The 25425-nt window shown below is 42.2% G+C and overlaps 1 protein-coding gene across 4 annotated transcripts in view; it reads right to left on the reverse strand.

Moving 5' to 3' along the window:
* LOC129855224 (zinc finger protein 385C-like) overlaps positions 1-18848 on the reverse strand; it is a 139520-nt gene extending 120672 nt beyond the window's left edge. For 2 of the 4 annotated variants that reach the window (XM_055922663.1, XM_055922645.1), the window contains exon 1: positions 18733-18848. In XM_055922663.1, the coding sequence (XP_055778638.1) occupies positions 18733-18781 (49 nt within the window). In that variant the 5' untranslated portion in view covers positions 18782-18848. The remainder of the gene's footprint in view (positions 1-18732) is intronic. The other 2 variants (XM_055922671.1, XM_055922656.1) reach the window with 1 other exon arrangement.
* Positions 18849-25425: the final 6577 nt, after the last annotated feature.

Below are 25425 nucleotides of genomic sequence, written 5' to 3' on the forward strand. Positions count from 1 at the left end.
AAGATGCAAATGTATGTCCATGCATCTCTCGAATACATTTTAAGGTATTACATACATTTGATCAAAGATGCAAATGTATCTACATGTATTTGAAATACGTTTTACATTACCTTAAATATATTGAAATGTATTTTTTTCCATATGGGTACTGAGAGAACTAAAAGGATTAACTACAAAAGTCTAATAAAAAGGAATGGAAGTAGGCCTAGTATTTTCAGAACAAAATGTTTGTTAGACTTAATGAGAAAGACAAAACATATGTTCAGGTGCTAACTAAGCAAAGTCATCAGAGGAGAAGAAACACCCTGAGGCCAAATAAACTTAAAAATGGCCGCCATGTCCCTTTGCCCCCATGCTAAATTGAACATTGAAAAACCTGAGGTCCTCAAGCTGCAGCTGCACTGATTAAAATGTGTTACTGAAGTGCTTCTGACATGTCTCAACAGGACAGAATTTACTACTACCGTTGAAAATGTGAAAACCACTCTAACATACTACTAGGCTACATATTAAGTAGGCCGTCTCATCGTTGTTGGTAATCAGGGTCTCGAGCTTAATGACGAGTTTGGAGGGTACTGTGGTGTTAAATGCTGAGCTGTAGTCAATGAACAGCATTCTTACATAGTTATTCCTCTTGTCCAGATGGGATAGGGCAGTGTGCAGTGTGATGGCGATTGCATCTTCTGTAGACATATGGAGGCAGTAAGCAAATTGAAGTGGGTCTAGGGTGACAGGTAAGGTGGAGGTGATATGATCCTTGACTCTCAAAGCACTTCATGATGACGGAAGTGAGTGCTACGGGGCGATAGTCATTTAGTTCAGTTACCTTTGCCTTCTTGGGTACAGGAACAATGGTGCCCATCTTGAAGCATGTGGGGACAGCAAACTGGGATAGGGAAAGATTGAATATGTCCGTAAACACACCAGCCAGCTGGTCTGCGCATGCTCTGAGGACGTGGCTAGGGATGCCGTCTGGGTTGGTAGTCTTGCGAGGGTTAACACGTTCTAATGTTTTACTCATGGTGGCCACGGAGAAGAAGAGCCCACAGGCTTTGGTAGCGGCCCATGTCAGTGGCACTGTATTGTCCTCAAAGCGAGAAAATAAGATGTTTAATTTGTCTGGGAGCAAGATGTCGATGTCTGCGATAGGGCTGGTTTTCTTTTTGTAATCTGTGATTGACTGTAGACCGTGCCACATACGTCTCGTGTTTGAGCCGTTGAATTGCGACTCGACTTTGTCTCTATACTGATCATCCCTGCTTTAACTCTAGCAGGCTCACCTCCCCACTGCAGGAATACCTCCATTTCATTTTTAAATCTAAATGATGGTTGACTCAACTAGGGATTAAAACATCACATCCTTCCCTCAGGACAAAACTACACACACACAGCAGTCGAGTATTAGAGTAGGCGAGAGATCTGCAGAGGGAGGAGAAAAAACATCTTCTCTGGACCTGGGAGGACACAGTCTTTTAAACCACCCCCTTCTGTCCTGATTCGTCCATGCAAAAACACACACATACACACTGGCGTAGGATGTTCAAGTCGTATAGCGACTGATAAAAAACAGTTGGGTGGAAAGGATGGAGACATACATGTGTGTCATGCCACCCTTGTGTCCCACACCTAAACACCTTCTGAACTTATGTTATTATTTTCCTTTTAAAAAATATAATAAAATCTGCTGTCAAAAATACCTGTAGGCCTAATCTTAAATGGCCCAAGTGGATTAGTGGCTTGCACCAACCACATGTTCCTTCTAAAGCCACCTCATTCACATTCCTGTGAAGGACAACAGGGTGATTGTCATGAAACCAGTTTTAAAAGGTCTGTAGCAAATGTAGTTACAAAACCATGATGCATCTGCAAAAATAAACCACAGGGTTTGTACAGACATTGGCAGGTCAAATTCAAGGACTTTCAAGTACTTTTCCAAGCACTAAAATGTATTTTCAAGGCCCATCAATTTGTAATAGTTCCTATTATGCAATTGTTTCTAGTCGCCAACAGATGACAGTATATCACCACAAACTTGTGAAAACAATGACAAACTTACTATTATTCATCATTACCTACTCAATAATACGTGTTTCACCACTTATTTACTACATACACGAGTGATCAGGACTGATGACTGATTTCCTTATATGAACAGTAACTCAGTAAAATCTTTGAAATTGTTGCATGTTGCATTTACAGTTGAAGTCGGAAGATTACATACACTTAGATTGGAGTCATTAAAACTCGTTTTTCAACCACTCCACCAATTTCTTGTTAACAAACTATAGTTTTGGCAAGTCGGTTAGGACATCTACTTTGTGCATGACACAAGTCATTTTTCCAACAATTGTTTACAGACAGATTATTTCACTTATAATTCACTGCATCACAATTCCAGTGGGTCAGAATTTTACATACACTAAGTTGACTGTGCCTTTAAACAGCTTGGATAATTCCAGAAAATGATGTCATGGCTTTAGAAACTTCTGATAGGCTAATTGACATGATTTGAGTCAATTGGAGGTGTACCTGCGGCTGTATTTCAAGGCCTACCTTCAAACTCTGTGCCTCTTTGCTTGACATCATTGGAAAATCAAAAGAAATCAGCCAAGACCTGAAAGTACAACGTTCATCTGTACAAACAATACTACGCAAGTATAAACACCATGAGACCACGCAGTCGTCATACCGCTCAAGAAGGAGACGCGTAATGTCTCCTAGAGATGAACGTACTTTGGTGCGAGAAGTGCAAATCAATCCCAGAACAACAGCAAAGGACCTTGTGAAGATGCTGGAGGAAACAGGTACAAAAATATCTATATCCACAGTAAAACAAGTCCTATATCGACATAACCTAAAAGGCCGCTCAGCAAGGAAGAAGCCACTGCTCCAAAAATGCCATAAAAAAGCAAGACTGGGGACAAAGATCATACTTTTTGGAGAAATGTACTCTGGTCTGATGAAACAAAAATATATCTGTTTGGCCAGCGTTATGTTTGGAGGAAAAAGGTGTGCGCTTGCAAGCCGAAGAACACCATCCCAACCGTGAAGCATGTGGTTGGCAGCATCATGTTGTGGGGGTGCTTTGCTGCAGGATGGGCTGGTGCACTTCACAAAATAGATGGCTTCATGAGGAAAGGAAAATTATGTGGATATATTGAAGCAACATCTCAAGACATCAGTCAAGAAGTTAAAGCTTGGTCGCAAATGGGTTTTCCGAATGGACAATGACCCCAAGCATACTTCCAAAGTTGTGGCAAAATGGCTGAAGGACAACAAAGTCAAGCTATCGGAGTGGCCATCAAAAAACACCGGGCCTCAGTCCTATAGAGGATTTGTGGGCAGAACTGAAAAAGTGTGTGCGAGCAAGGAGGCCTACAAACCTGACTCAGTTACACCAGCTCTGTCAGGAGGAATGGGCCAAAATTCACCCAACTTATTGTGGGAAGCTTGTGGAAGGCTACCCAAAATGTTTGACCCAAGTTAAACTATTTAAAGGCAATGCTATCAAATACTAATTGAGTGTATGTAAACTTCTGACCCACTGGGAATGTGATGAAAGAAATAAAAGCTGAAATGTCATTCTCTCAACTATTATTCTGACATTTCACATTCTTAAAATAAAGCGGTGATCCTAACTGACCTAAGACAAGGAATTCTTACTAGGATTAAATGTCAGGAATTGTGAATAACTGAGTTTAAATGTATTTGGCTAAGGTTTATGTAAACTTCCAACTTCAACTGTATATTTATGTTCAGTGTACATAATATTAAGTTGTCTTTATATATAAATTGTCTTTATAGTGTATTCTACTAAATTTTAGGTCCCACAGGCTGTTCCAACAGATAATGACATGAACGTGAATTCTGACAGTGTAAAAGGCCCTTAGTTGACTCTTAAATGGTGTATTCTATACCCATTTGAAGAGAAACAAGTTATTAATATGTTTGAAAAGATAAAAAACTCTATCAGGGAACCCTATTTAAATATTAGGGGACCCCACATGGGTCCAGAACCCCAAGTTCGGGAGCCACTGTACTACAAACCTCTCTCCCTGCTTGCTTCAATGCTTCCTCTCTGTGTATCTCTTTTGCCTCCTTCATTGCAGCCTGACTCACCACTGTCCGTCTCACTACTCTCTATAAAGAAAAGGTATTTTGTTATGAGAACTTACAGTAGCCCATATTTTGATTATAGTTAGCTTAATTTCAGTCAATTGCTTCTGCTGACGTCAGGCTCCATTCAACGTTAGCTTCTAACTTCATCCTTCTAGCCAATTGTACACTCATTCTCCGAGAGTCAGAGGGAGTTTGTTTGGGGGATGTCTGTTGACACTGCAGGAGTCGAGGATTGTTAAAAGAACTCCCACTGTCAGTGGCGTCTCTCTGCTACTTGCCACTGTAGGTCTGGGCTGAGGTAGTTTGTTTCCCATTGGACAAACTGGTGCCTGAATGCGCTAATAACACAGCAAATCTGGGGGGATCAAGCGAACATAGCGAGTATTCATGAATCATTCATGATTCTACTCGTTCGCAGAGGTATGCGCGATTAGAACTCAGATCAAGAAGCCTTCTGAGCATTGATCAACGCAATAATAAGTGAGTAAATGATCATTAACAAAATAATAAGGTTGAGTAAACGCTATTTCACAAATAAAAAGCTGTGTTTACCCTCCACTACATCCCTGGCTGGGTCTGGCAAAACCCATTCATAAACATCAATATCCTGCCAGGTAGGATCGAATCTACATTTGCCTGGTATTTTAGCTATCGATGTAACGTTTGGTGGCGCCTAATCAGTCAGTTCTGTACCTGCCTGGCTGAGTGGCAGTGTGGGTGGAATGAGCGAGCTCGCCTGGCAACCAGAACAAGAAACACGTGAGGAAATAAAACTTGGTAGTCTGCCTAGAAATTAATTCGCAAGACCAATACATTTTTCAAATATTTTTCATATTAACATATTTGATGACTTTCGTTTCTCCTCCCGTTTTAATTCAAGTACTTTTAAAGTACCAACTTGAGAACATTTCAGATTTTCAAGGTTTCCAAATTCAAGTACTTTGAGCACTCCAAACACCTTGTGCGAACCCTTAACTATCATTCGGGGGACTAAGATATCTAGATTTTGGGAAAGTTTCTTATTTTAAATTAGGGATGCACAATATATCGGTGACCATATTGGAATCGGAGATACTAGCTAAAAATGCCAACATCGGTATCGGCCCAGTGTCTAGTTTAACGGCGACGTGCAAAACCGATGTCAAAGCTGACGTGCATACCTATATAACGTAGGTACATGACGTAATGACGCCACGTAAACTTTTGCGCTACACGTGTAACTCAGCATTCCTAACCTAGCCCATAATGTCTGCTTTGTGGATCGAGCAGTCAACAAGTCGAGCAGTCATTTGAAAGAGTAAGAACATTTCAGCGAGACAACTCAAAGGCGAAATCCATTAACGCCAAGATAATGGAATTCATTGCCCTTGACAATCAACCGTTCTCTATCGTGGGTGATGTTGGCTTTCGCCGACTGGTCGAGCACCGGTACACAATACTAAGTGCGCTATTTTTTAGACGTTCCCCTGCCGGAGTTACACAGTAAAATAGCGTCACTGTTATTAGCTTCACGACTGACATTTGGACCAGCGATATCAGCCTCATGAGTATGCTGAGTCTAACAAGCACAGTGGGTGGCGAAGATTTCGCATTGCGTGCTCATGGATATGCTGGTTGTCATACCGCTGCTGCCATTTCAATGTCATTTGAGAACATGTTTGAAACATGAACACACTAGTTAGCTCCATTCGAACAACTGACTCGAGAAATAAGCTTATCAGTCAGTTAAGAGCAAAATCCTATTTACAATGACGACCTACCCCCGGCCAAATCCGGACGACGCTGGGCCAATTTTGCTCCGCCCTATGGGACTCCCAATCACGGCTGGATGTGATACAGCCTGGATTCGAAACAGGGACCGTGGTGACGCCTCTTGCACTGAGATGCAGTGCCTTAGACCGCTGTGTCTATGTGTGTGTGTGTTAACTATTTAACTGTGCTAGAATGCTTAAAAGGCCACTAAAATTTTAAATATTGGGTTATCGGTATCAGGTTTTTTGGCAAGGAAAATATCGGATATCGGTATCAGCCAAAAATGTCATATCGGTGCATCACTATTTTAAATACATTTGACCTTTTCTCCAGAATTTAGTACATTGTCACCCCAAATTCTCTTGGGTCATTATATATATTTTTTTTGTTGAAAAACCTAACTTATTTGAATAAAACACAAAATATGTTGGTGTAGTTTGTCCTTAAATCATACAAATTGTATACTAGTTGAAGTTTACATTAATCTATCATATTTATTATGTACAAACAGTGTCTGTGGACATTAGTGACACTTTTTCAAGTTCCTGTAAAAATCAGCTTTTAAATAAAGTTGTATTCACCCATGATGCATCATCTAGAGGAGTGGTCCTTAGATGAGCACAAGTTAAGTTAATTTATTTGCTTATATGCCTTCAGAATTAGGTTTTTATTCTCTAACACCCCATTTACCCAATTTTATAATAATTGTATAATTGAATTTGAAATTGTTACGTTTAACTCAGGCCTTTTCGTTAGAGGAGCAATGTAAAAAAAAAAAATATAGAAATATTGATTTGTTTATACATTTTTGAGATTTCCAACTCTGTTATGGTAATGAGAATTTTGTGAAAATGTTGGTAAAATAATTATGAAATAGATACAGATCCCATTGTACAAAACTAATTCATCAGTGATTGGATCATCTCTAACCAATCAGAGTATCAAATACTGATAATGTCGTCATGTAGTCCGGCTCTGACCCAACCCATCGGCTTCTGGGACCAAGCAGAATGGTCAGAATGTGTTTGCATTCTACAGGAGTCAGGGAGGAAAGCAAATCCAGACTCATCATGGAGAAGAAACGCTAGTGGGCATGGCGTTTAGCCGGAAGTAATTGGATGGGTTGTCAGGCTAGCAATCCTCCTGAGGGTAGGTAAAGTCCCACCCCGCTATACTACCCATCCATCTGCCTGCTGTGCTGAACCTGCGCCCACCATCCACCCGAGGGGATATGGAAGTCATGCTCTGTATCCCACCAACATGCACTTTAAACAATCTGTAGTTTTAGCTGTTACTACTGTAGGGGTTGGGGCAAAGCAGTCAAGCCGGTCAAACTACATCTATACCTATTACCCTTTGCCTATTTGAGACGCAACCTCATAGGGTGTGGTTAAAATAGGTGTTTCCAGAAGACTCAAACACAGAGGCTCTCTGTACTATGTGTACACATTTGGAAAATAATGTGTTCTTCTGGGGCCTGGGCTCTGCTATTACATACGGAGGCTCTGCTTAGCAATAACAGCTATGGTACTGATGGGTCTCATTATTCCTCCTCCACCATACTTTACAGTTGGCACTATGCATTAGAGCAGGTAGCGTTCTCCTGTCATCCCCCAAACCCAGATTCTTCAGACTGTCAGATGGTGAATAGTGATTCATCACTCCAGAAAACGCATTTCCACTGCTCCAGAATCCAATGGTGGCGAGCTTTAGACTACTCCAGACGAATTTGGAACTTAGTAGTGAGCGCTACGTGCTTCAGCGCTCAACGGTCCCGTTCTGTGAGCTCGTGTGAGCTCGTGTGGCCTATCACTTCGCGGCTGAGCCGTTGTTGCTCCTAGACGTTTCCACTTCACAATAACAGCACTTACAGTTGACCAGGGCAGCTCTAGCAGTGCAGAAATTTGACAAACTGACTTGTTGGAAAGGTGGCATCCTATGACGGTGCTACGTTGAAAGTCACTGAGCTTTTCAATAAGGCCATTCCACTGCCAATGTTTGTCTATGGAGATTGCATGGCTGTGTACCCGATTTTATACACCTGTCAGCAACGAGCGTGTCTGATATAGCCGAATCCACCAATTTGAAGGGATGTCCACATACTTTTGTATTTATAGTGTATGTGTGTAGGCTATACAGTATTGTTGTGAATGTCATGTTAATAGGCACAATATCAATCATCACATTATCAAACGGGCCAGTAAAGGTCTATCTGACCTTTAAATGGAAAGATAGCGAATCATCTTCGGATGAAACCGTCTTCAGACAGTGTTATCGGGGTTAGCGTTCGTTTTGTTTGAAATAACTTGGTCAATACTAAGCAATAACTCGTACTAAAATCAAACATATTGACAGACTGCACATGTTAAAACATTTTATATGGCCTAACACAGAGATGGTATTTTCTTGAGGGCACGTCTAGTTATTGCACGTGTTTCATTAGCAAGAAAATCACTCTGACCTTTTAAAGGAAACTCATTTACAGAGATGTTCAGTATATCAAAGGTGAATAAGAGAGATAAAGGAACCCTTTTTAATCAACTAGCCAACATGTAGACTGTAGACCCAGCTTAGGACCAATGAACTATAGTTTCTCTACAGAGTAGGCTAAATCATAGCCCAGCATTGGCCAATTTGTCATTTCACCCATCTATTGATCTTTCCCTGCCAATTGTCACATCTCAACAGAGCCTTAAATACGTGTTTTACTTTCTTCAGCTTGAGATATTACAGTTTGTTGGAGATTTACAGAGAGCTGTGTGGTTGGGGTGGGGGGATGCTTTGCCCGGCTCTCTCTTCACTCCAGAGTAGTCATGGAGAGGTCATGATTATCAGTTGAAAGGAAGAATTACACAGGGACTGGGACAGATTGGCTATCTTCTGACTTTTAATCACTGCCAAAGACATTTATTTCACTCAACCCCTCGCTCTCTCTGATGAGTGATTTAAGCCTGAATCTGAAAGTGTCGGTCAAAAGAGACACTGCGTATGAGGGAAAGTTGTAGAAAAGCATTCTTTCGTGAGAGCCTTCCAAAACAAGCTGGCGAGGGACAGAGTAAGAGTCATGAAAGTTAGACAAAAACACTACCGTTGTTAGGCTAAATCTTCAGGCTTATGTCATCAGTTTAGTCACACAACTACCATCCTGATTGATATGATTCACTGGCACACAATTTAGAACTGTTGACCAGAAGGACCATACCATACCTCCCAGTATTAGGCTAGTGACTGTTTAAGCATTTCCCCCACTACTTGATAGCTAATGGTACATGAGAAAACATTAAAATGTTCCTAAATATAGCATGAGTGTACCAAGTTTCATGATTTTATGCGAAAGTGCACAAGAGTTTGGGCTTTTATCCGCTGGACTACCAGTTCCCATTGAGCTAAAGATGGGCAGTGTAACTGTCTGACATGAGATCCGTCTGAAGGGGCACTCACCATGGGGCAACGGTCGTGGTGAGTAGCCCTGACAAATGTAGGATTTAGGCCCTGACACAGGACAGGTGGTGCCCCCATCTGTGCCCAAGTCCACCCCCCCGTCACCTCATTCCACAGCGACATCATGCCCTCTAGAGCTTTGACTGGGAAACGCAAAGCATCACGGGATAACTGGAGCGTATGCAGAGCAGACGCCCTCTCAGCCCTCATCATCAGGGAGCACGGTGAACATACGCATTTCGTAGACTCAATGACTTAATGAGTAACATACTATGTTAGAAAGGTAAACAATGAGGCATTCTAAGATCAACAAAACATATATAAATACGTCTAGGTTTTGATGAGCTGTCCTTGGCATCGTCAGTCAGAATGGTCAGATTTGATACCAAAAAAGACAAAACTAGCCTATCTACTGGTTAGTAATACGAGAGAAACAGGACAACATTTTAAAGGACATTTATGTTTGGATTGTGGAGCTCCTGGGCTGAGTCTATCATCCGTGCTGCCATGAGTCAAATGATATTGAAGACTCCAGCTAGAGCTGCTCCACACAAATCCCGTTCCACGTGATTATTCTCAATTTCACAGCTGATGGTTTTTCCACATTGAGCTCAATCCAGCCTGAGAGAACACGCTTCTAAGACAGGAGGAGAAGCCAAGCTGTAGAATGAATGATATGCAGGGTCATGGAGGAGAGCAGAACGAGCGCTGGGCCTATCTCTCTCCTTTCAAGCATAGAAAGACACAGGAGAGAGCTGACCCAGCTGCCTTCACATCTAAAGCCCAGTAGAGGCAAACAAATGGCAGGTGAAAATGATGTTGTCACCCGAGGGAGTGGGTGGGTGGCAGGGGAAGGACCTGATGAGAGACAGCTTGGTGAGAATGATAGCCTGGTTCTGCTGCTGGAAACTCTTCCACAAATAGCAAGGAAGGACACACACCACTGCAGGAATAGTTTGATCCGATTTAGATTTGAAAGTATAGCTGGGGTATGGAGGGTGTATCAGACCAAGGTCATTTGTAGGGGACAAGGGAAGATGAAGATAATGAAGATTATATTTTATCTTAGTAGATGAGGCTGCACTTGGCTTGATTTGCAGTTTTGTGTGCCATGGTAACACTCTCTGTAATGAGGTTAGTAGAGGTAAATTGTACATGTACACTACCGTTCAAAAGTTTTAGAACATCTACTCACTCAAGGGTTTGTCTTTATTTTTACTATTTTCTACATTGTAGAATAATAGTGAATACTTCAAAACTATGAAATAACACATATGGAATTATGTAGTAACCAAAAAATAGTATTTTATATTTGAGATTCCTCAAATCGCCGCCCTTTGCCTTGATGACAGCTTTGCACACTCTTGGCATTCTCTCAACCAGCTTCACCTGGAATTTCCAACAGTGTTGAAGGAGTTCCCACATATGCTGAACACTTGTTGGAAGCTTTTTCTTCACTCTGCGGTCCAACTCTTCCCAAACCATCTCAATTTGGTTTAGATCAGGGAATTGTGGAGGCCAGGTCATCTGATGCAGCACCCACGTCACTCTCCTTCTTGGTCAGATATCCCTTAAACAGCCTTGAGGTGTGTTGGGTCATTGTTATGTTGAAAAAGAAATGACAGTCCCACTAAGCCCAAACCAGATGGGATGGCTTTTCGCTGCAGAATGCTGTGTTAGGCATGCTGGTTAAGTGTGCCTTGAATTCTAAATAAATCACAGACAGTGACACTAGCAAAGCACCGACCGCACCATAACACCTCCTCCTCCATGCTTTATGGTGGGAAATACACATGCGGAGATAATCTGTTCACCCACACCGCGTCTCACAAAGACACGGTGGTTGGAACTAAAAATCTCTAATTTGGACTCCAGACCAAAGGACAAATTTCCACCAGTCTAATGTCCATTGCTTGTATTCTTGGCCCAAGCAAGTCTCTTCTTCTTATTGGTGTCCTTTAGTAGTGGTTTCTTTGCAGCAATTCGACCATGAAGGCCTGATTCACACAGTCTCCTCTGAACAATTGATGTTGAGATGTATCTGTTACTTGAACTCTGTGAAGCATTTATTTGGGCTGCAATTTCTAAGGCTGGTAACTCTAATGAACTTATCCTCTGCAGCAGAGGTACGTCTGGGTCTTCCTTTCCTGTGGCAGTCCTCATGAGAGCCAGTTTCATCATACCACTTCATGGTTTTTGCGACTGCACTTTCAAAGTTCTTGACATTTTCTGACCTTCAAATTGACTGACCTTCATATCTTAAAGTAAAGATGGACTGTCGTTTCTCTACGCATATTTGAGCTGTTCTTGCCATAATATGGACTTGGTCTTTTACCAAATAGGGCTATCTTCTGTATAGCCCCTACCTTTGCACAACACAACTGATTGGCTCAAACGCATTAAGAAGGAAAGAAATTCCTTTTAAGAAGGCACACCTTTTAACTTCTTGCCGCACGGATCCCTTTATCGGGATCATTTTCGTAAACAACCGCTGAATTGCAGAGCGCCAAATTCAAAAATAATACAAAAAATATTTATAATCATGAAATCCCAAGTGAAATATACCAAAACACAATTTAGCTTGTTGTTAATCCACCTATCGTGTCAGATTTTGAAAATATGCTTTACATCGAAAGCAATCCAAGCGTTTGTGAGTTTATCAATCACTAGACAAAACAGTAAGAACAGCTAGCCCCAAATTAGCTTGGTCACGAAAGTCAGAAAAGCAATAAAATTAATCGCTTACCTTTGATAATCTTCGGATGTTTGCACTCACGAGACTCCCAGTTACAAAAATAACATTTATTGTGTTCGATAAAGATTAGTTTTATAACCAAAAACCGCCATTTGGTTTGTGCGTTATGTTCAGAAAACCACAGGCTCGTTCCGGTCCTGAAAGGCAGACGAAAATTCCAAAAAGTATCCGTAATGTTCGTAGAAATATGTCAAATGTTTTTTATAATCAATCCTCAGGTTGTTTTTAACATACATAATCGATAATATTTAAACCGGACGGTAACCTATTCAATACTACAGAGAAAGAAAATGTCGAGCTTTATCTTGCGCGCAGGAACTAATCAAAGGACACCTGACACGTTTTGAAAAATCTCGCTCATTTTTCAAAATAAAAGTTTGAAACTATGTCTAAAGCCTGGTCACAGCCTGAGGAAGCCATTGGAAAGGGAATCTGGTTGATACACCTTTAAATGGAGGGGCAGGCAACGGAACAGGGATTTTTCCAAATTAAAGGCACTTCCGGGTTGGATTTCCTCAGGTTATCGCCTGCAAAATCAGTTCTGTTATCAGTTCTGGAAACTTTAGAGTGTTTTCTATCCAAATCTGTCAATTATTTGCATATTCTAGCATCTGGGCCTGAGAAATAGTCTGTTTACCTTGGGAACGTTATTTTTCCAAACCTAAAAATTCTGCCCCCTAGCTGAAAGAAGTTAATTGAAATGCATTCCAGGTTACTACCTCATGAAGCTGGTTGAGAGAATGACAAGAGTGTGCATAGCTGTCATCAAGGCAAAGGGTGGCTACATTGAAAAATATAAAATATATTTAGATTTGTTTAACACTTTTTTGGTTACTACATGATTCCATATGTGTTATTTCATAGTTTTGATGTCTTCACTATTATTCTACAATGTAGAAAATAGTAACAATAAAGAAAAACCCTTGAATGAGTAGGTAACGTAGGTAGGGGTAAAGTGACTATGTATAGGTAATAAACAGCGAGTAGCAGCTGTTCAATGCAAATAGTCCGGCTGGCCATTTGATTAATTGTTCAGCAGTCTTATGGCTTGGAGGTAGAAGCTGTTAAGAAGCCTTTTGGAACTAGACTTGGCGCTCCGGGTACCGCTTACCAGGCGCAAGCAGAGAGAACAGTCTATGACTTGGGTGACTGGAGTCTTTGACAATTTTTGGGGCATTCCTCTGACCGCCTGGTATATGGGGGGCGGCAGGTAGCCTAGTGGTTAGAGCGTTGGACTGGTAACCGAAAGGTTGCAAGATTGAATCCCCGAGCTGACAAGGTAAAATTCTGTCGTTCTGCCCCTGAACAAGGCAGTTAACCCACTGTTCCTAGGCTGTCATTGAAAATTAGAATTTGTTCTTAACTGACTTGCCTAGTTAAATAAAGGTTAAAAATATATATTTTTAAATATATAGGTCCTGGATGGCAGGAAGTTTGGCCCCAGTGATGTACTGGGCCTTACGCACTACCCTCTGTAGCGCCTTACAGTCGGAAGCCGAGCAGTTGCCATACCAGGCGGTGATGCAACCGGTCAGGATGCTCTCGATGGTGCAGCTGTAGAACTTTTTGAGGATCTGGGGACCCATGACAAATCTTTTCAGTCTCCTGGGGGGAAATGCGTTGTCGTTCCCTCTCCACGACTGTCTTGCTGTGTTTGGACCATGCTTGTTGGTGATGTGGGCACCAAGGAACTTGAAACTCTCGACCCGCTCGACGTAAATGGGGGCACGTTCGGCCCTCCTTTTCCTGTAGTCCATGATCAGCTCCTTTGTCTTGGTCACGTTGAGGGAGAGGTTGTTGTCCTGGCACCACACTGACAGATCTCTGACCTCCTCCCTATAGGCTGTCTCATCGTTGTTTGTGATCAGGCCTACCACTGTTGTGTCGTCAGCAAACTTAATAATGGTGTTGGAGTCGTGCTTGGCCATGCAGTCGTGGGTGAACAGGGAGTACAGGAGGGGACTAATTACGCACCCCTGAGGGGCCCCCGTGTTGAGGATTAGCGAGGTAAATGTGTTGTTACCTGGAGCACGATTGAGTCATCTGTGGATCTGTTGGGGTGGTATGTGAATTGGAGTGGGTCTCGGGTTTCCGGGATGATGGTGTAGATGTGAGACATGACCACCCTTTCAAAGCATTTCATGGCTACCGATGTGAGTGCTACAGAGCGGTAGTCATTTAGGCAGATCACCTTTGCTTTCTTGGGCACAGGGACTAAGGTGGTCTGCTTGAAACATGTAGGGAAAGGGAAAGGGGGATACCTAGTCAGTTGTACAACTGAATGCCTTCAACTGAAATGTGTCTTCCGCATTTAACCCAACCCCTCTGAATCAGAGAGGTATTACAGACTCGGTCAGGGAGAGGTTGAAAATGTCAGTGAAGACACTTGCCAGTTGGTCCGCGCATGCTGCTCCCTGAGTACATGTCCTGGTAATCCGTCTGGCCCCACGGGCTTGTGAGTGTTCAAAGGTCTTGCTCACATCGGGTACAGAGAGCGTGATCACACAGTCATCTGGAACAGCTGGTGCTCTCATGCATGCTTCAGTGTTGCTTGCCTCGAAGCAAGCATAAAAGGCATTTAGCCCGTCTGGTAGGCTCGCGTCACTGGGCAGCTCGCGGCTGGATTTCCCTTTGTAGTCCGTAATAGTTCGCAAGCCCTGCCATATCCGACAAGCGTCAGAGCCGGTGTAATAGGATTCAATCTCTGTATTGACGCTTTGCCTGTTTGATGGTTCATCTAAGGCAGGGCTGCCCAACCCTCTTCCTGGAGATCTACCGTCCTGTGGGTTTTCAGTCCAACCCTAATTTAACACACCTGATTCTACTAATTAGCTGCTCAAAAAGACCTTAACTAGTTGAAAAAGATACGCTAAATTAGGGTTGGACTGAAAACCTATAGGACAGTAGATCTCCAGGAAGAGGGTTGGGCAGTCCTGGTCTAAGGGCACAGCAGGATTTCTTATAAGCGTCCGGATTAGTGTCCCGCTCCTGAACAATGGTTTGCATCTCCTAAAATATCAATGTAGATAAAATACTGGAATGTGACTGCTAGTGATAGCATTCAATGACACTAAAGGGCCAGTTCCTGCAATTAGACTTTCATGCAACAACTCCTTAGTCAGAAGGGTGTAAAATAAGTGAGGGCAAGTGAATGGATGGGAGCTGAGATGATGCCTAGCCCTAATCTTACCATCTGACTTTTGAGTTCCACAGTCAACTCTATCCTTTACTTTCCTTTCTCTTAAGAAGTGGATAAGAAATAAAAGGTTCTAATTAATAAACCACAGATTGAAAGAGGAAACCAGGTAGTCCATGTTTCAGTTTCAGGGATTATCTATAAGAATCTTTAAATAAATGTCTTTATTCACTATGTCACAGCTGTATATCTTTCTAATCGTTCTTCCGTTAGCATATATTTTATTTCCTTAAAAAATTAATAGGTAGACTACACACTTGCACTGAAGCAAATACTAAGTACATGGAAATAAAGGAAGGGAGGATTTTCCCGATGTGATAGTGGCTCGTTGGGCAGTCTCAAACCTTTCTCTCTTAAGTCTTAATTTTTTTCCTGAGATGTTCTTTCTTGCCCATTATCTGAGGTATCAGGGAGAGGGGGAATCTAATAGAGTTTGTAATGGCCCTATCTCAGCTCTCCTCTCTGCAAAGGAAAAGCAAGAGGAATGGCCTGATAGGCCTCGTGAGCTTTTTGTCAAATGGAAGCTCAATTAAATATTCAGCAGTGTTTCTGTAGCACTGTAGACTACGTGTGTCTTCTCCACTAGCAGCCTCTGTGAAAACAGCTCAAAAGGTTATGTGAGGTAGTCTGTTGGCACCTCATATGGATTTATATGCAAATCCTTGACACCATTTGACTCTTGTAAAAATGTCAATTCTGGAAACACTAACCTGTACCCTATGTTTTTCCTGTACAACTGTGGTCCTTCCGCGGGGTGTGGAAATTCAAACTTTTAATAAAAACTTTTATTGAATACAACCACAGAATTTTAACTAATGTGTGTTACTATGTAAACTATGTAATCTACTTAAACTGAGGTTCAATTGGCACATGCACATTCGCGCTGAGTTGAGCAACACAAATGAGGGAAAAGTCGGTGGTTGTATTCAATCTTTTTTTTAAATTAAAAGTCTGAATTTCAGCACCTTGCGGAAGGACCACAGTTGTACACAACAAAGATACAGTTGAAATCAGAAGTTTACATACACTTAGGTTGGAGTCATTAAAACTCGTTTTTCAACCACTCCACAAATTTCTTGTTAACAAACTATAGTTTTGGCAAGTCGGTTAGGACATCTACTTTGTGCATGACACAAGTAATTTTTCCAACAATTGTTTATTTTACTTATAATTCACTGTATCACAATTCCAGTGGGTCCGAAAATTACATACACTAAGTTGACTGTGCCTTTAAACAGCTTGGAAAATTCCAGAAAATTATGTCATGGCTTTAGAACCTTCTGATAGGCTAATTAACATAATTTGAGTCAATTGGAGGTGTACCTGTGGATGTATTTCAAGGCCTACCTTCAAAATCAGTGCCGCTTTGCTTGACATCATGGGAAAATCAACAGAAATCAGCCAAGACCTCAGAAAAACAATGGTAGACCTCCACAAGTCTGGTTCATCCTTGGGAGCAATTTCCAAACGCCTGAAGGTACCACGTTCATCTGTACAAACAATTGTACGCAAGTATAAACACCATGGGACCACGCAGCCGTCATACCGCTCAGGATGGAGACGCGTTCTGTCTCCTAGAGATGAACGTACTTTGGTGCAAAAAGTGCAAATCAATCCCAAAACAACAACAAAGGACCCTGTGAAAATGCTGGAGGAAACAGGTACAAAAAAATACATTGAAGCAACATCTTAAGACATCAGTCAGGAAATTAAAGCTTGGTCGCAAATGGGTCAATTTGTGGGCAGAACTGAAAAAGCATGTGCGAGCAAGGAGGCCTACAAACCTGACTCAGTTACACCAGCTTTGTCAGGTGGAATGGGCCAAAATTCACCCAACATATTGTGGGAAGCTTGTGGGAGCCTACCTGAAACGTTTGACCCAAGTTAAATAATTTAAAGGCAATGCTACCAAATACTAATTGAGTGTATGTAAATTTCTGACCCACTGGGAATGTGATGAAAGAAATCAAAACTGAAATAAGCCATTCTCTCTACTATCATTCTGACATTTCACATTCTTTAAGTGGTGATCCTAACTGACCTAAGACAGGGAATTTTTACTAGAATTAAATGTCAGGAATTGTGAAAACCCGAGTTAAAATGTATTTGGCTAAGGTGTATGTAAACTTCTGACTTCAACTGTAGGTACAGGAAAGCATTTTCAGAATTTACATGACAAGAATCAGCTGATGGTGACTTGTGGCTCAGTTGTTAGAGCATGACACCTGCAACGCTAAGGTTGTGGAATCAATTCCCACGGGGGGCCAATACAAAAATGTATCCACTCACTACTTACTGTAAGTCGCTCTTCAGCATCTGCTAAATGACTCAAATGTAAATGTAATGTTGTTACTAGAAAATATCAGTTATCAAAACTCAACTCTGCCTTGAGAATAGAGTGGAGCATTTCTCAGCTAACCTATAACCTGCTCTGTGGTGTGAAAATACTTTCAAGTACTACTTAAGTAGTTTGTTGGGGTATCTGTACTTTACTATTTATATTTTGGGCAAATTTTACTTTTACTTCATTACATTCCTAAATAAAATAATGTACTTTTTACTCCATACATTTTCCCCTAATACCCAAAAGTACTCGTTACATTTTGAATGCTTAGCAGGACAGGAACATTTTCCAATTCATGCACTCATCAAGAGAACATCCCTGGTCATCCCTACTGCCTCTGACCTGGCGGACTCACTAAGCACAAATGTTTTTTTTTGTAAATGATGTAAAGTCAATAAAAAATACAAGAAAATTGTGCAGTCTGGTTTGTTTAATATAAGTAATGTTACATTTAAACTTGTACTTTTACTTTTGATAATTAAGTATATTTTAGCAATTACATAGACTTTTTAAATGTAAGTATATTTAAAACCAAATACTTTTAGACTTTTACTCAAGTAGTATTTTACTGGGTGACTTTCACTTGAGTCATGTTCTACTAAGGTATCTTTAATTTTACCCAAGTATGACAGGTAATTTGTCCACCACTGAACCTGCCTGTGTAACAACCAACAGAGGCATTATAGACACATAGGCTTTGTGTTATCACCAAAATAATGTTTTACTTCATAAAAACGATTCCTTATGTAATGAAATAACATTAATAATCTTTTGGAAATTAAGTAAAATGATTGTGTCAACAACGGCATTTCCAGAGTGCTACCACGTTGCACCATAACGTTACTTGAAGTTGACAGAATTAATAACGCACCAACCACGACTCACTATTGTATCCGTTCTGACTATTCAGTTTAACAAACTTTTTTTCCCAGAAAGAAGGGTAAACTAGTTTTACACTATCATAACCCTCGTGAATGTAAAAGTCGACTTAGATTCATTTAGGCGGCTGATCTACCACAGGTAGGCTAGTCTACTCGTCGATGTACTAACGGACGCGCTTGAACTTCATGAACAAAAACAATAGGCAATACGTTAGCAAAAGTATGTAATATATTGTTCGCCTACCTGCTCTGGACTGTTTCAAAATAGCTCCGTGTTCGTTTGTACCGAACATTGCTCTACCGGTTGCGGATTGAAGTGCGCCGCTGTGTCTCACGAGAGCGCCAAGATAACCACGCTAATGAGGGCGCGCGCTGCGGCACGGGTTAGCCTGGTCTCATAAACGAGACATAACAAGGTTGAACCCGTGAATGCACGATACAATTCCATCTATTCAACTATAAGGGGGGGGACTATTAATTTTGCTCAGAGCCCATGTAGGTCACACATGGCATGTGTATGTTGATCATTTTTAAATGTATATTACAACTCTGTTAGCCTACTCTTAAAATTAGTAACATGTATTTGTGGACAGCTTATATAGGACAGGCGCTCTATATCTATTTGGAGGCTCATTATTTCAAGATCTACAAGATCTAGAAGTAGCAATGTTAAGATTTCAATACTCAACTTCAAAACACAATAAACAGTCTCCATCTCAGTTCGGTCAAAGGAAAAACTCTGTTTATCTGTGGTCATTTTCATCCCACACAAAAGTAAGGCGGCCAATTGAAGGAAATATTAGTTAAATAATTACAGGCCTAGCTAACAGTGTCTGTCAATGTTTACTTCTATTATTAACCCCTCACCAATAACAGTCACTTTGTGAAGATATATGCGCTGGCGGGTCAAGGGAAAATGTTGACCATGTTGTATCACTCCGACACTCCTCTGCCTTGTAGGCCTCATTCAAATTGTTGGGCCACGTTCAAAAGCGGATGCCTGTGGGTGACTTTGCCACAGATATATGCTTGTGTGAGCTCTGCCCAGTGTGCAGTGGCATGTGTGTGTGAGACAGCTGTCAGCCGGACAGTGATTGATGTGCTGTGGCAACATACTTGGACTTTTAGCTATGTCCTTCCCCTGGAAGTCCTTTGGCACACTGCTTGATCAACGACAAGGCTCCCTAAAATAAAAGCTGAGTGTAGAGCTCACAAACACACACACACAAACACACACACATACACACACACACACACACAGGGGTGTCATGCACCCCAAAAATCTGAGGGGGAAAAGAGTACAAGAGGATGGCTGGGGGGGTGGTCTGGAGGGGGGCTAGGCATTTTTGAAACACCTGGAACAGCTTTTTCCTGCAATCTAGAGCCATAATCATTATGCTTATATCTATGTCAAAAATATGTATATTTTTCTGCATTTATAAGCATACATCTTGAGCTGTCTGTTTCCTCCTGACTGGTGGTTTATTTTTTTTAAATGTGAGTCTTATTCAGTACATTTAGTAATTGTTTGCTTTTCTAAAGTCTACCAACCTTGCCAGCAGGCATACCAGCTAAGATACACAAGCTAGCTACTCTAACTTTATTGATAACCTGAAATGGCTTCTTGGTAGCTAGGTATGGGGTTGGGAGATTGGGAACCTAGCTAAAGCCAACTTCAGAAAATTGCTAGCTAGCTAGTAATATTACAGAGAAACAACAACAAAAATGAACATATCTTTTTTTTATATACATATACAGTATATATATATATATTTTTTCAACAGGAGACATCTGAGGGGGCACGTGCCCCCCTATGTGCATGATGTGCCTTTACACACACACACACACACACACACACACACACACACACACACACACACACACACACACACACACACACACACACACACACACACACACACACACACACACAGAGGGCTGTAAGATAACACTGCTCATCAGAAGCTACCACACAAAATAACAACTCTACTCAATCTGTATTGCTGAAGACCCCATAGCCCAACAAAAAAAATCCTAAAATAACACTTTCACTATCACCTTTGTGCTAAAATTTTCAATTGAAATATTTAAGTATATGTCATCAAGCCCAATTTTGTTCCATCACCCACAGCCAAAGATAATAACATTTTGTATTCATCCAATGTCTGTCATGTTTCTGGAAGACGTGATGACATCGTCGCTGCTCACGCTGCTTCCAGTGCACAGCCATTATCGGCTCGGTAAAGCAGAAGGCAACCACCACGAAACGACGTTTGCAAACATGAGTAGATTACGTTGAAAAAAACAGTCAGCAATTTTGGACACTGTCTCCAGTTCATATATAGAACATTGCCTTTAAATTTCAATCACGCTATATATATATATATATTATACATACACAAACACCGAACGAAGATATAAACTCAACATGTAAAGTGTTGGTCCCATGTTTCATGCGCTTATTTCTCTCAAATGTTGTCTCCAAATTTGTTTGCATCCATGTTAGTGAGCATTTCTCCTTTGCCAAGATAATCCATCCACCTGACAGGTGTTGCTGATTAAACAGCATGATCATTACACGAGATCACCTTGTTCTGGGGACATTAAAAGGCCACTCTAAAATGTGCAGTTTTGTCACACAACACAGTGCAGTGCCGCAGATATATCAAGTTTTGAGGGAAAGTGCAATTGTCATGCTGACTGAAGGAATGTCCACCAGAGCTGTTTCCAGAGAATGGAATGTTAATTTCTCACCCATAAGCCACTTCCAACATAATTTTAGAGAATTTGGCATCACAACCGTAGACCACGTACGTATATGGCGTTGTGTGGGTGAGAGGTTTGCTGATATCAATGTTGTGAACAGAGTGAAAGTGGGGTTATGGTATGGGCAGGCATAAGCTACGGACAATGAACACAATTGCATTTTGTCAATGGAAATTTTAATGCACAGAGATACCATGACGAGATCCTGAGGCCCATTGTCGTACCATTCATTCGCCGCCATCATCTCATGTTTCAGCATGATAATGCACGGCCCCATGTCGCAAGGATCTATACACAATTCCTGGAAGCTGGAAATGTCCCAGTTCTTCCATGGCATGCATACATACCAGACATGTCACCCATTGAGCATGTTTGGGATGCTCTGGATTGACGTGTACGACAGCTGTTCCAGTTCCAGCCAATATACAGCAACTTCACACAGACATTGAAGAGGAGTGGGACAACATTTCACAGGCCACAATCAACAGCCTGATAAACTCCATGCCAAATCAAATCAAATAAAGCAGGTGTTATTGCGAGTAGCGAAATGCTTGTGCTTCTAGTTCCGACAGTGCAGCAATATTTAATATGTAATCTAACAATTCAACAACAACTACCTAATACACACAAATCTAAATAAGAATATATCCATATAAATATATGGATGAGCAATGACAGAGCGGCATAGGCAAGATGCAATAGATGGTATAAAATACAGTATATACATATGAGATGAGTAATGCAAGATATGTAAACATTATTAAAGTGGCATTATTAAAGTGACTAGTGATCCATTTATAAAAGTGACCACTGATTTAAAGTCTGTATGTATACAGCAGCCTCTCTGTGTTAGTGATGGCTGTTTAACAGTCTGATGGCATTGAGATAGAAGCTGTTTTCAGTCTCTCGTGCCCAGTTTTGATGCACCTGTACTGACCTCGCATTCTCAATGGTAAAGGGGTGAACAGGCTGTGGCTCAGGTGGTTGTTGTCCTTGATGATCTTTTTGGCCTTCCTGTGACATCGGGTGCTGTAGGTGTGCTGGAGGGCATGCAGTTTGCCCCCTGTGATGCGTTTTGCAGACCGCACCACCCACTGGAGAGTCTTGTGGTTGTGGGCGGTGCAGTTGCCAAACCAGGTGGTGAAACAGCCCAACAGGATGCTCTCAATTGTGCATCTGTAAAACTCTGTGAAGGTTTTAGGTGACAAGCCAAATTTCTTCAGCCTCCGGAGGTTGAAGAGGCGCTGTTGCACCTTCTCCTCCACACTGTCTGTCTTGATGGACCATTTTAGTTTGTCCATGATGTGTATGCAGAGGAACTTAAAACTTTCCACCTACTCCACTGCTGTCTCATCGATGTGGATGGGGGGTGCTCCCTCTGCTGTTTCCTGATGTCCACAATCATCTCCTTTGTTTTGTTGATGTTGAGTGAGAGGTTGTTTTCCTGACACCACACTCCGTCACCTCCTCGTCATTTTTGGTAATCAAGCCCACTACTGTTGTGTCGTCTGCAAATTTGACGATTGAGTTGGAGGCGGGCGTGGCCACACAGTCAGGGGTGAACAGGGAGTACAGGAGAGGACTGAGCACGCATCCTTGTGGGGCCCCAGTAATCAGGATCAGCGAAGTGGAGATGTTGTTTCCTACGTTCACCACCTGGGGGCAGCCCGTCAGGAAGTCCAGGACTCAATTAAACAAGGCGGGGTTGAGACCCAGGGCTTGGAGGGAACTATGGTGTTGAATGCTGAGCTATAGTCAATAAACATGTTTCTTACATAGGTATTCCTCTTGTCCAGATGGGATAGGGCAGAGTGCAGTGTGATGGTGATTTCATCTTCTGTAGACCTGTGGAGGCGGTAAGCAAATAGAAATTGGGTCTAGGGTGGGTCTAGGGTGACAGGTAAGGTGGAGGTGATATGATGCTTGACTAGCCTCTCAAAGCACTTCATGATGACCGAAGTGAGTGCTACGGGGCGATAGTCATTTAGTTCAGTTACCTTTGCCTTCTTGGGTACAGGAACAATGGTGGCCATCTTGAAGCATGTGGGGACAGCAGACTGGGATAGGGAGAGATTGAATATGTCCGTAAACACACCAGACAGCTGGTCTGCGCATGCTCTGAGGACGCGGCTAGGGATGCCGTCTGGGTCGGCAGCCTTATGAAAGTTAACACATTTAAATGTCTTACTCACGTCAGCCACAGGGAAGGAGAGTCCACAGTCCTTGGTAGTGGGCCGCGTCGGTGGCACTGTATTATCCTCAAAGCGGGCAAAAATGTGTTTAGTTTGTCTGGAAGCAAGACGTCGGTGTCCGTGACGTGGCTGGTTTTCCTTTTGTAGTCTGTGATTGTCTGTAGACCCTGCCACATACTTCTCGTGTCTGAGCCATTGAATTAAGACTACACTTTGTCTCTATACTGACATTTCGCTTGTTTGATTGCCTTGTGGAGGGAATAACTACACTGTTTGTATTCGGCCATATTCCCAGTCACCTTACCATGGTTAAATGCGGAGGTTTGCGCTTTCAGTTTTGCGCAAATGCCGCCATCTATCCACGGTTTCTGGTTAGGGTAGGTTTTAATAGTTTGTGCCAGACCAGGGGGTTGGGTCAAAACGTTTACACAGATCAGACATGGACAGAGTAGGATTAGCTCAGTTTCAAAGGTGTTTATTAAAATAAAAGTCCAAAAGAAAAGAATAGGTCTCCCCCAAGAGACCCTCTCCAGGATACCGTCTTCTGGACTCCGGGTCTTCCTGTATCCGGTGGGGATCAAAAACTGAACTCCCTCCTGTTACCGTCCCCAACTATACAGGAGTCCTTTCCTCCATCAGTCTCTCCCCTGTGTGCTGCCCTTCTGGCAGCTTTATGGGACTTGTACTGCTGGTGAGCAATCAGCCCTTGATTACTCACCAATCCTCAATCAGCCCCGTGCCCGTCGAGACCTGGCACGTCCAGCAGATGGAGCCATCGCCTCATGATGAATACTCCGTCTATCACCAGGCCAGCGTATACAACAATCTTTCTCTCTGAGGCTACCCGGAACATGACCCAGTCTGCGTGATCAAAACAATCTTGAAGCGTGGATTCCGATTGGTCAGACCAGCATTGAATAGTCCTTAGCATGGGTACATCCTGTTTGAGTTTCTGCCTATAGGAAGGGAGGAGCAAAATGGAGTCGTGGTCAGATTTGCCGAAAGGAGGGCAGGGGAGGGCCTTGTATGCATCGCGGAAGTTAGAATAGCAGTGATCCAGTGTTTAACCAGCACATGTGCTACAGTCAATATGCTGATAGAATTTAGGTAGTCTTGTTCTCAAATTTGCTTTGTTAAAATCCCCAGCTACAATAAATGCATCCTCAGGATATATGGTTTCCAGTTTGCATAAAGTCCAGTGAAGTTTCTTGAGGGCCGTCGTGGTATCGGATTGAGGGGGGATATACACGGCTGTGACAATAACCGAGGAGAATTCCCTTGGGAGATAATACGGTCGGCATTTGATTGTGAGGAATTCTAGGTCAGGTGAACAAAAGGACTTGAGTTCCTGTATGTTGTTACAATTACACCATGAGTCATTAATCATGAAACATATACCCTTGCCCTTCTTCTTCCCGGAGAGATGTTTATTCCTGTCGGCGCGACGCACAAAGAATCCAGGTGGCTGTATTGACTCCAACAGCATATCCTGAAAGAGCCATGTTTCTGTAAAACAGAGTATGTTACAATCCCTGATGTCTCTCTGGAAAGCAAGCCTTGCCCTTATTTCGCCTACCTTGTTATCTGGAGACTGGACATTAGTGAGTAGTATACTCGGAAGCGGTAGGTGGTGTACACGCCTCCGAAGTCTGACCAGAAGACCGTTCCGTCTACCTCTTCTCCGGCGGCGTTGTTTTGGGTCAGCCTCTGGGATCAATTCAAATGCCCTGGGTGGTTCGGACAAAGGATCCGCTTCGGGAAAGTTGTATTATTGGCCGTAGTGCTGGTAAGTTGATATCCAATAGTTCTTCCCGGCTGTATGTAACACTTAATATTTTCTGGGCTAACAATGTAAGAAATAATACATTAAAAATACTGCATACTGCATACTGCATACTGCAAAGTTTCCTAAGGACTAGAAGCAACGCAGCCCTCTCTTTCGGCGCCATCTTGAGTTTTAAGGAGATGTGTCGCAGTGC

This window comes from Salvelinus fontinalis, chromosome 1 (assembly GCF_029448725.1).
Source record: "Salvelinus fontinalis isolate EN_2023a chromosome 1, ASM2944872v1, whole genome shotgun sequence".
Lineage (NCBI taxonomy): Eukaryota > Metazoa > Chordata > Actinopteri > Salmoniformes > Salmonidae > Salvelinus > Salvelinus fontinalis.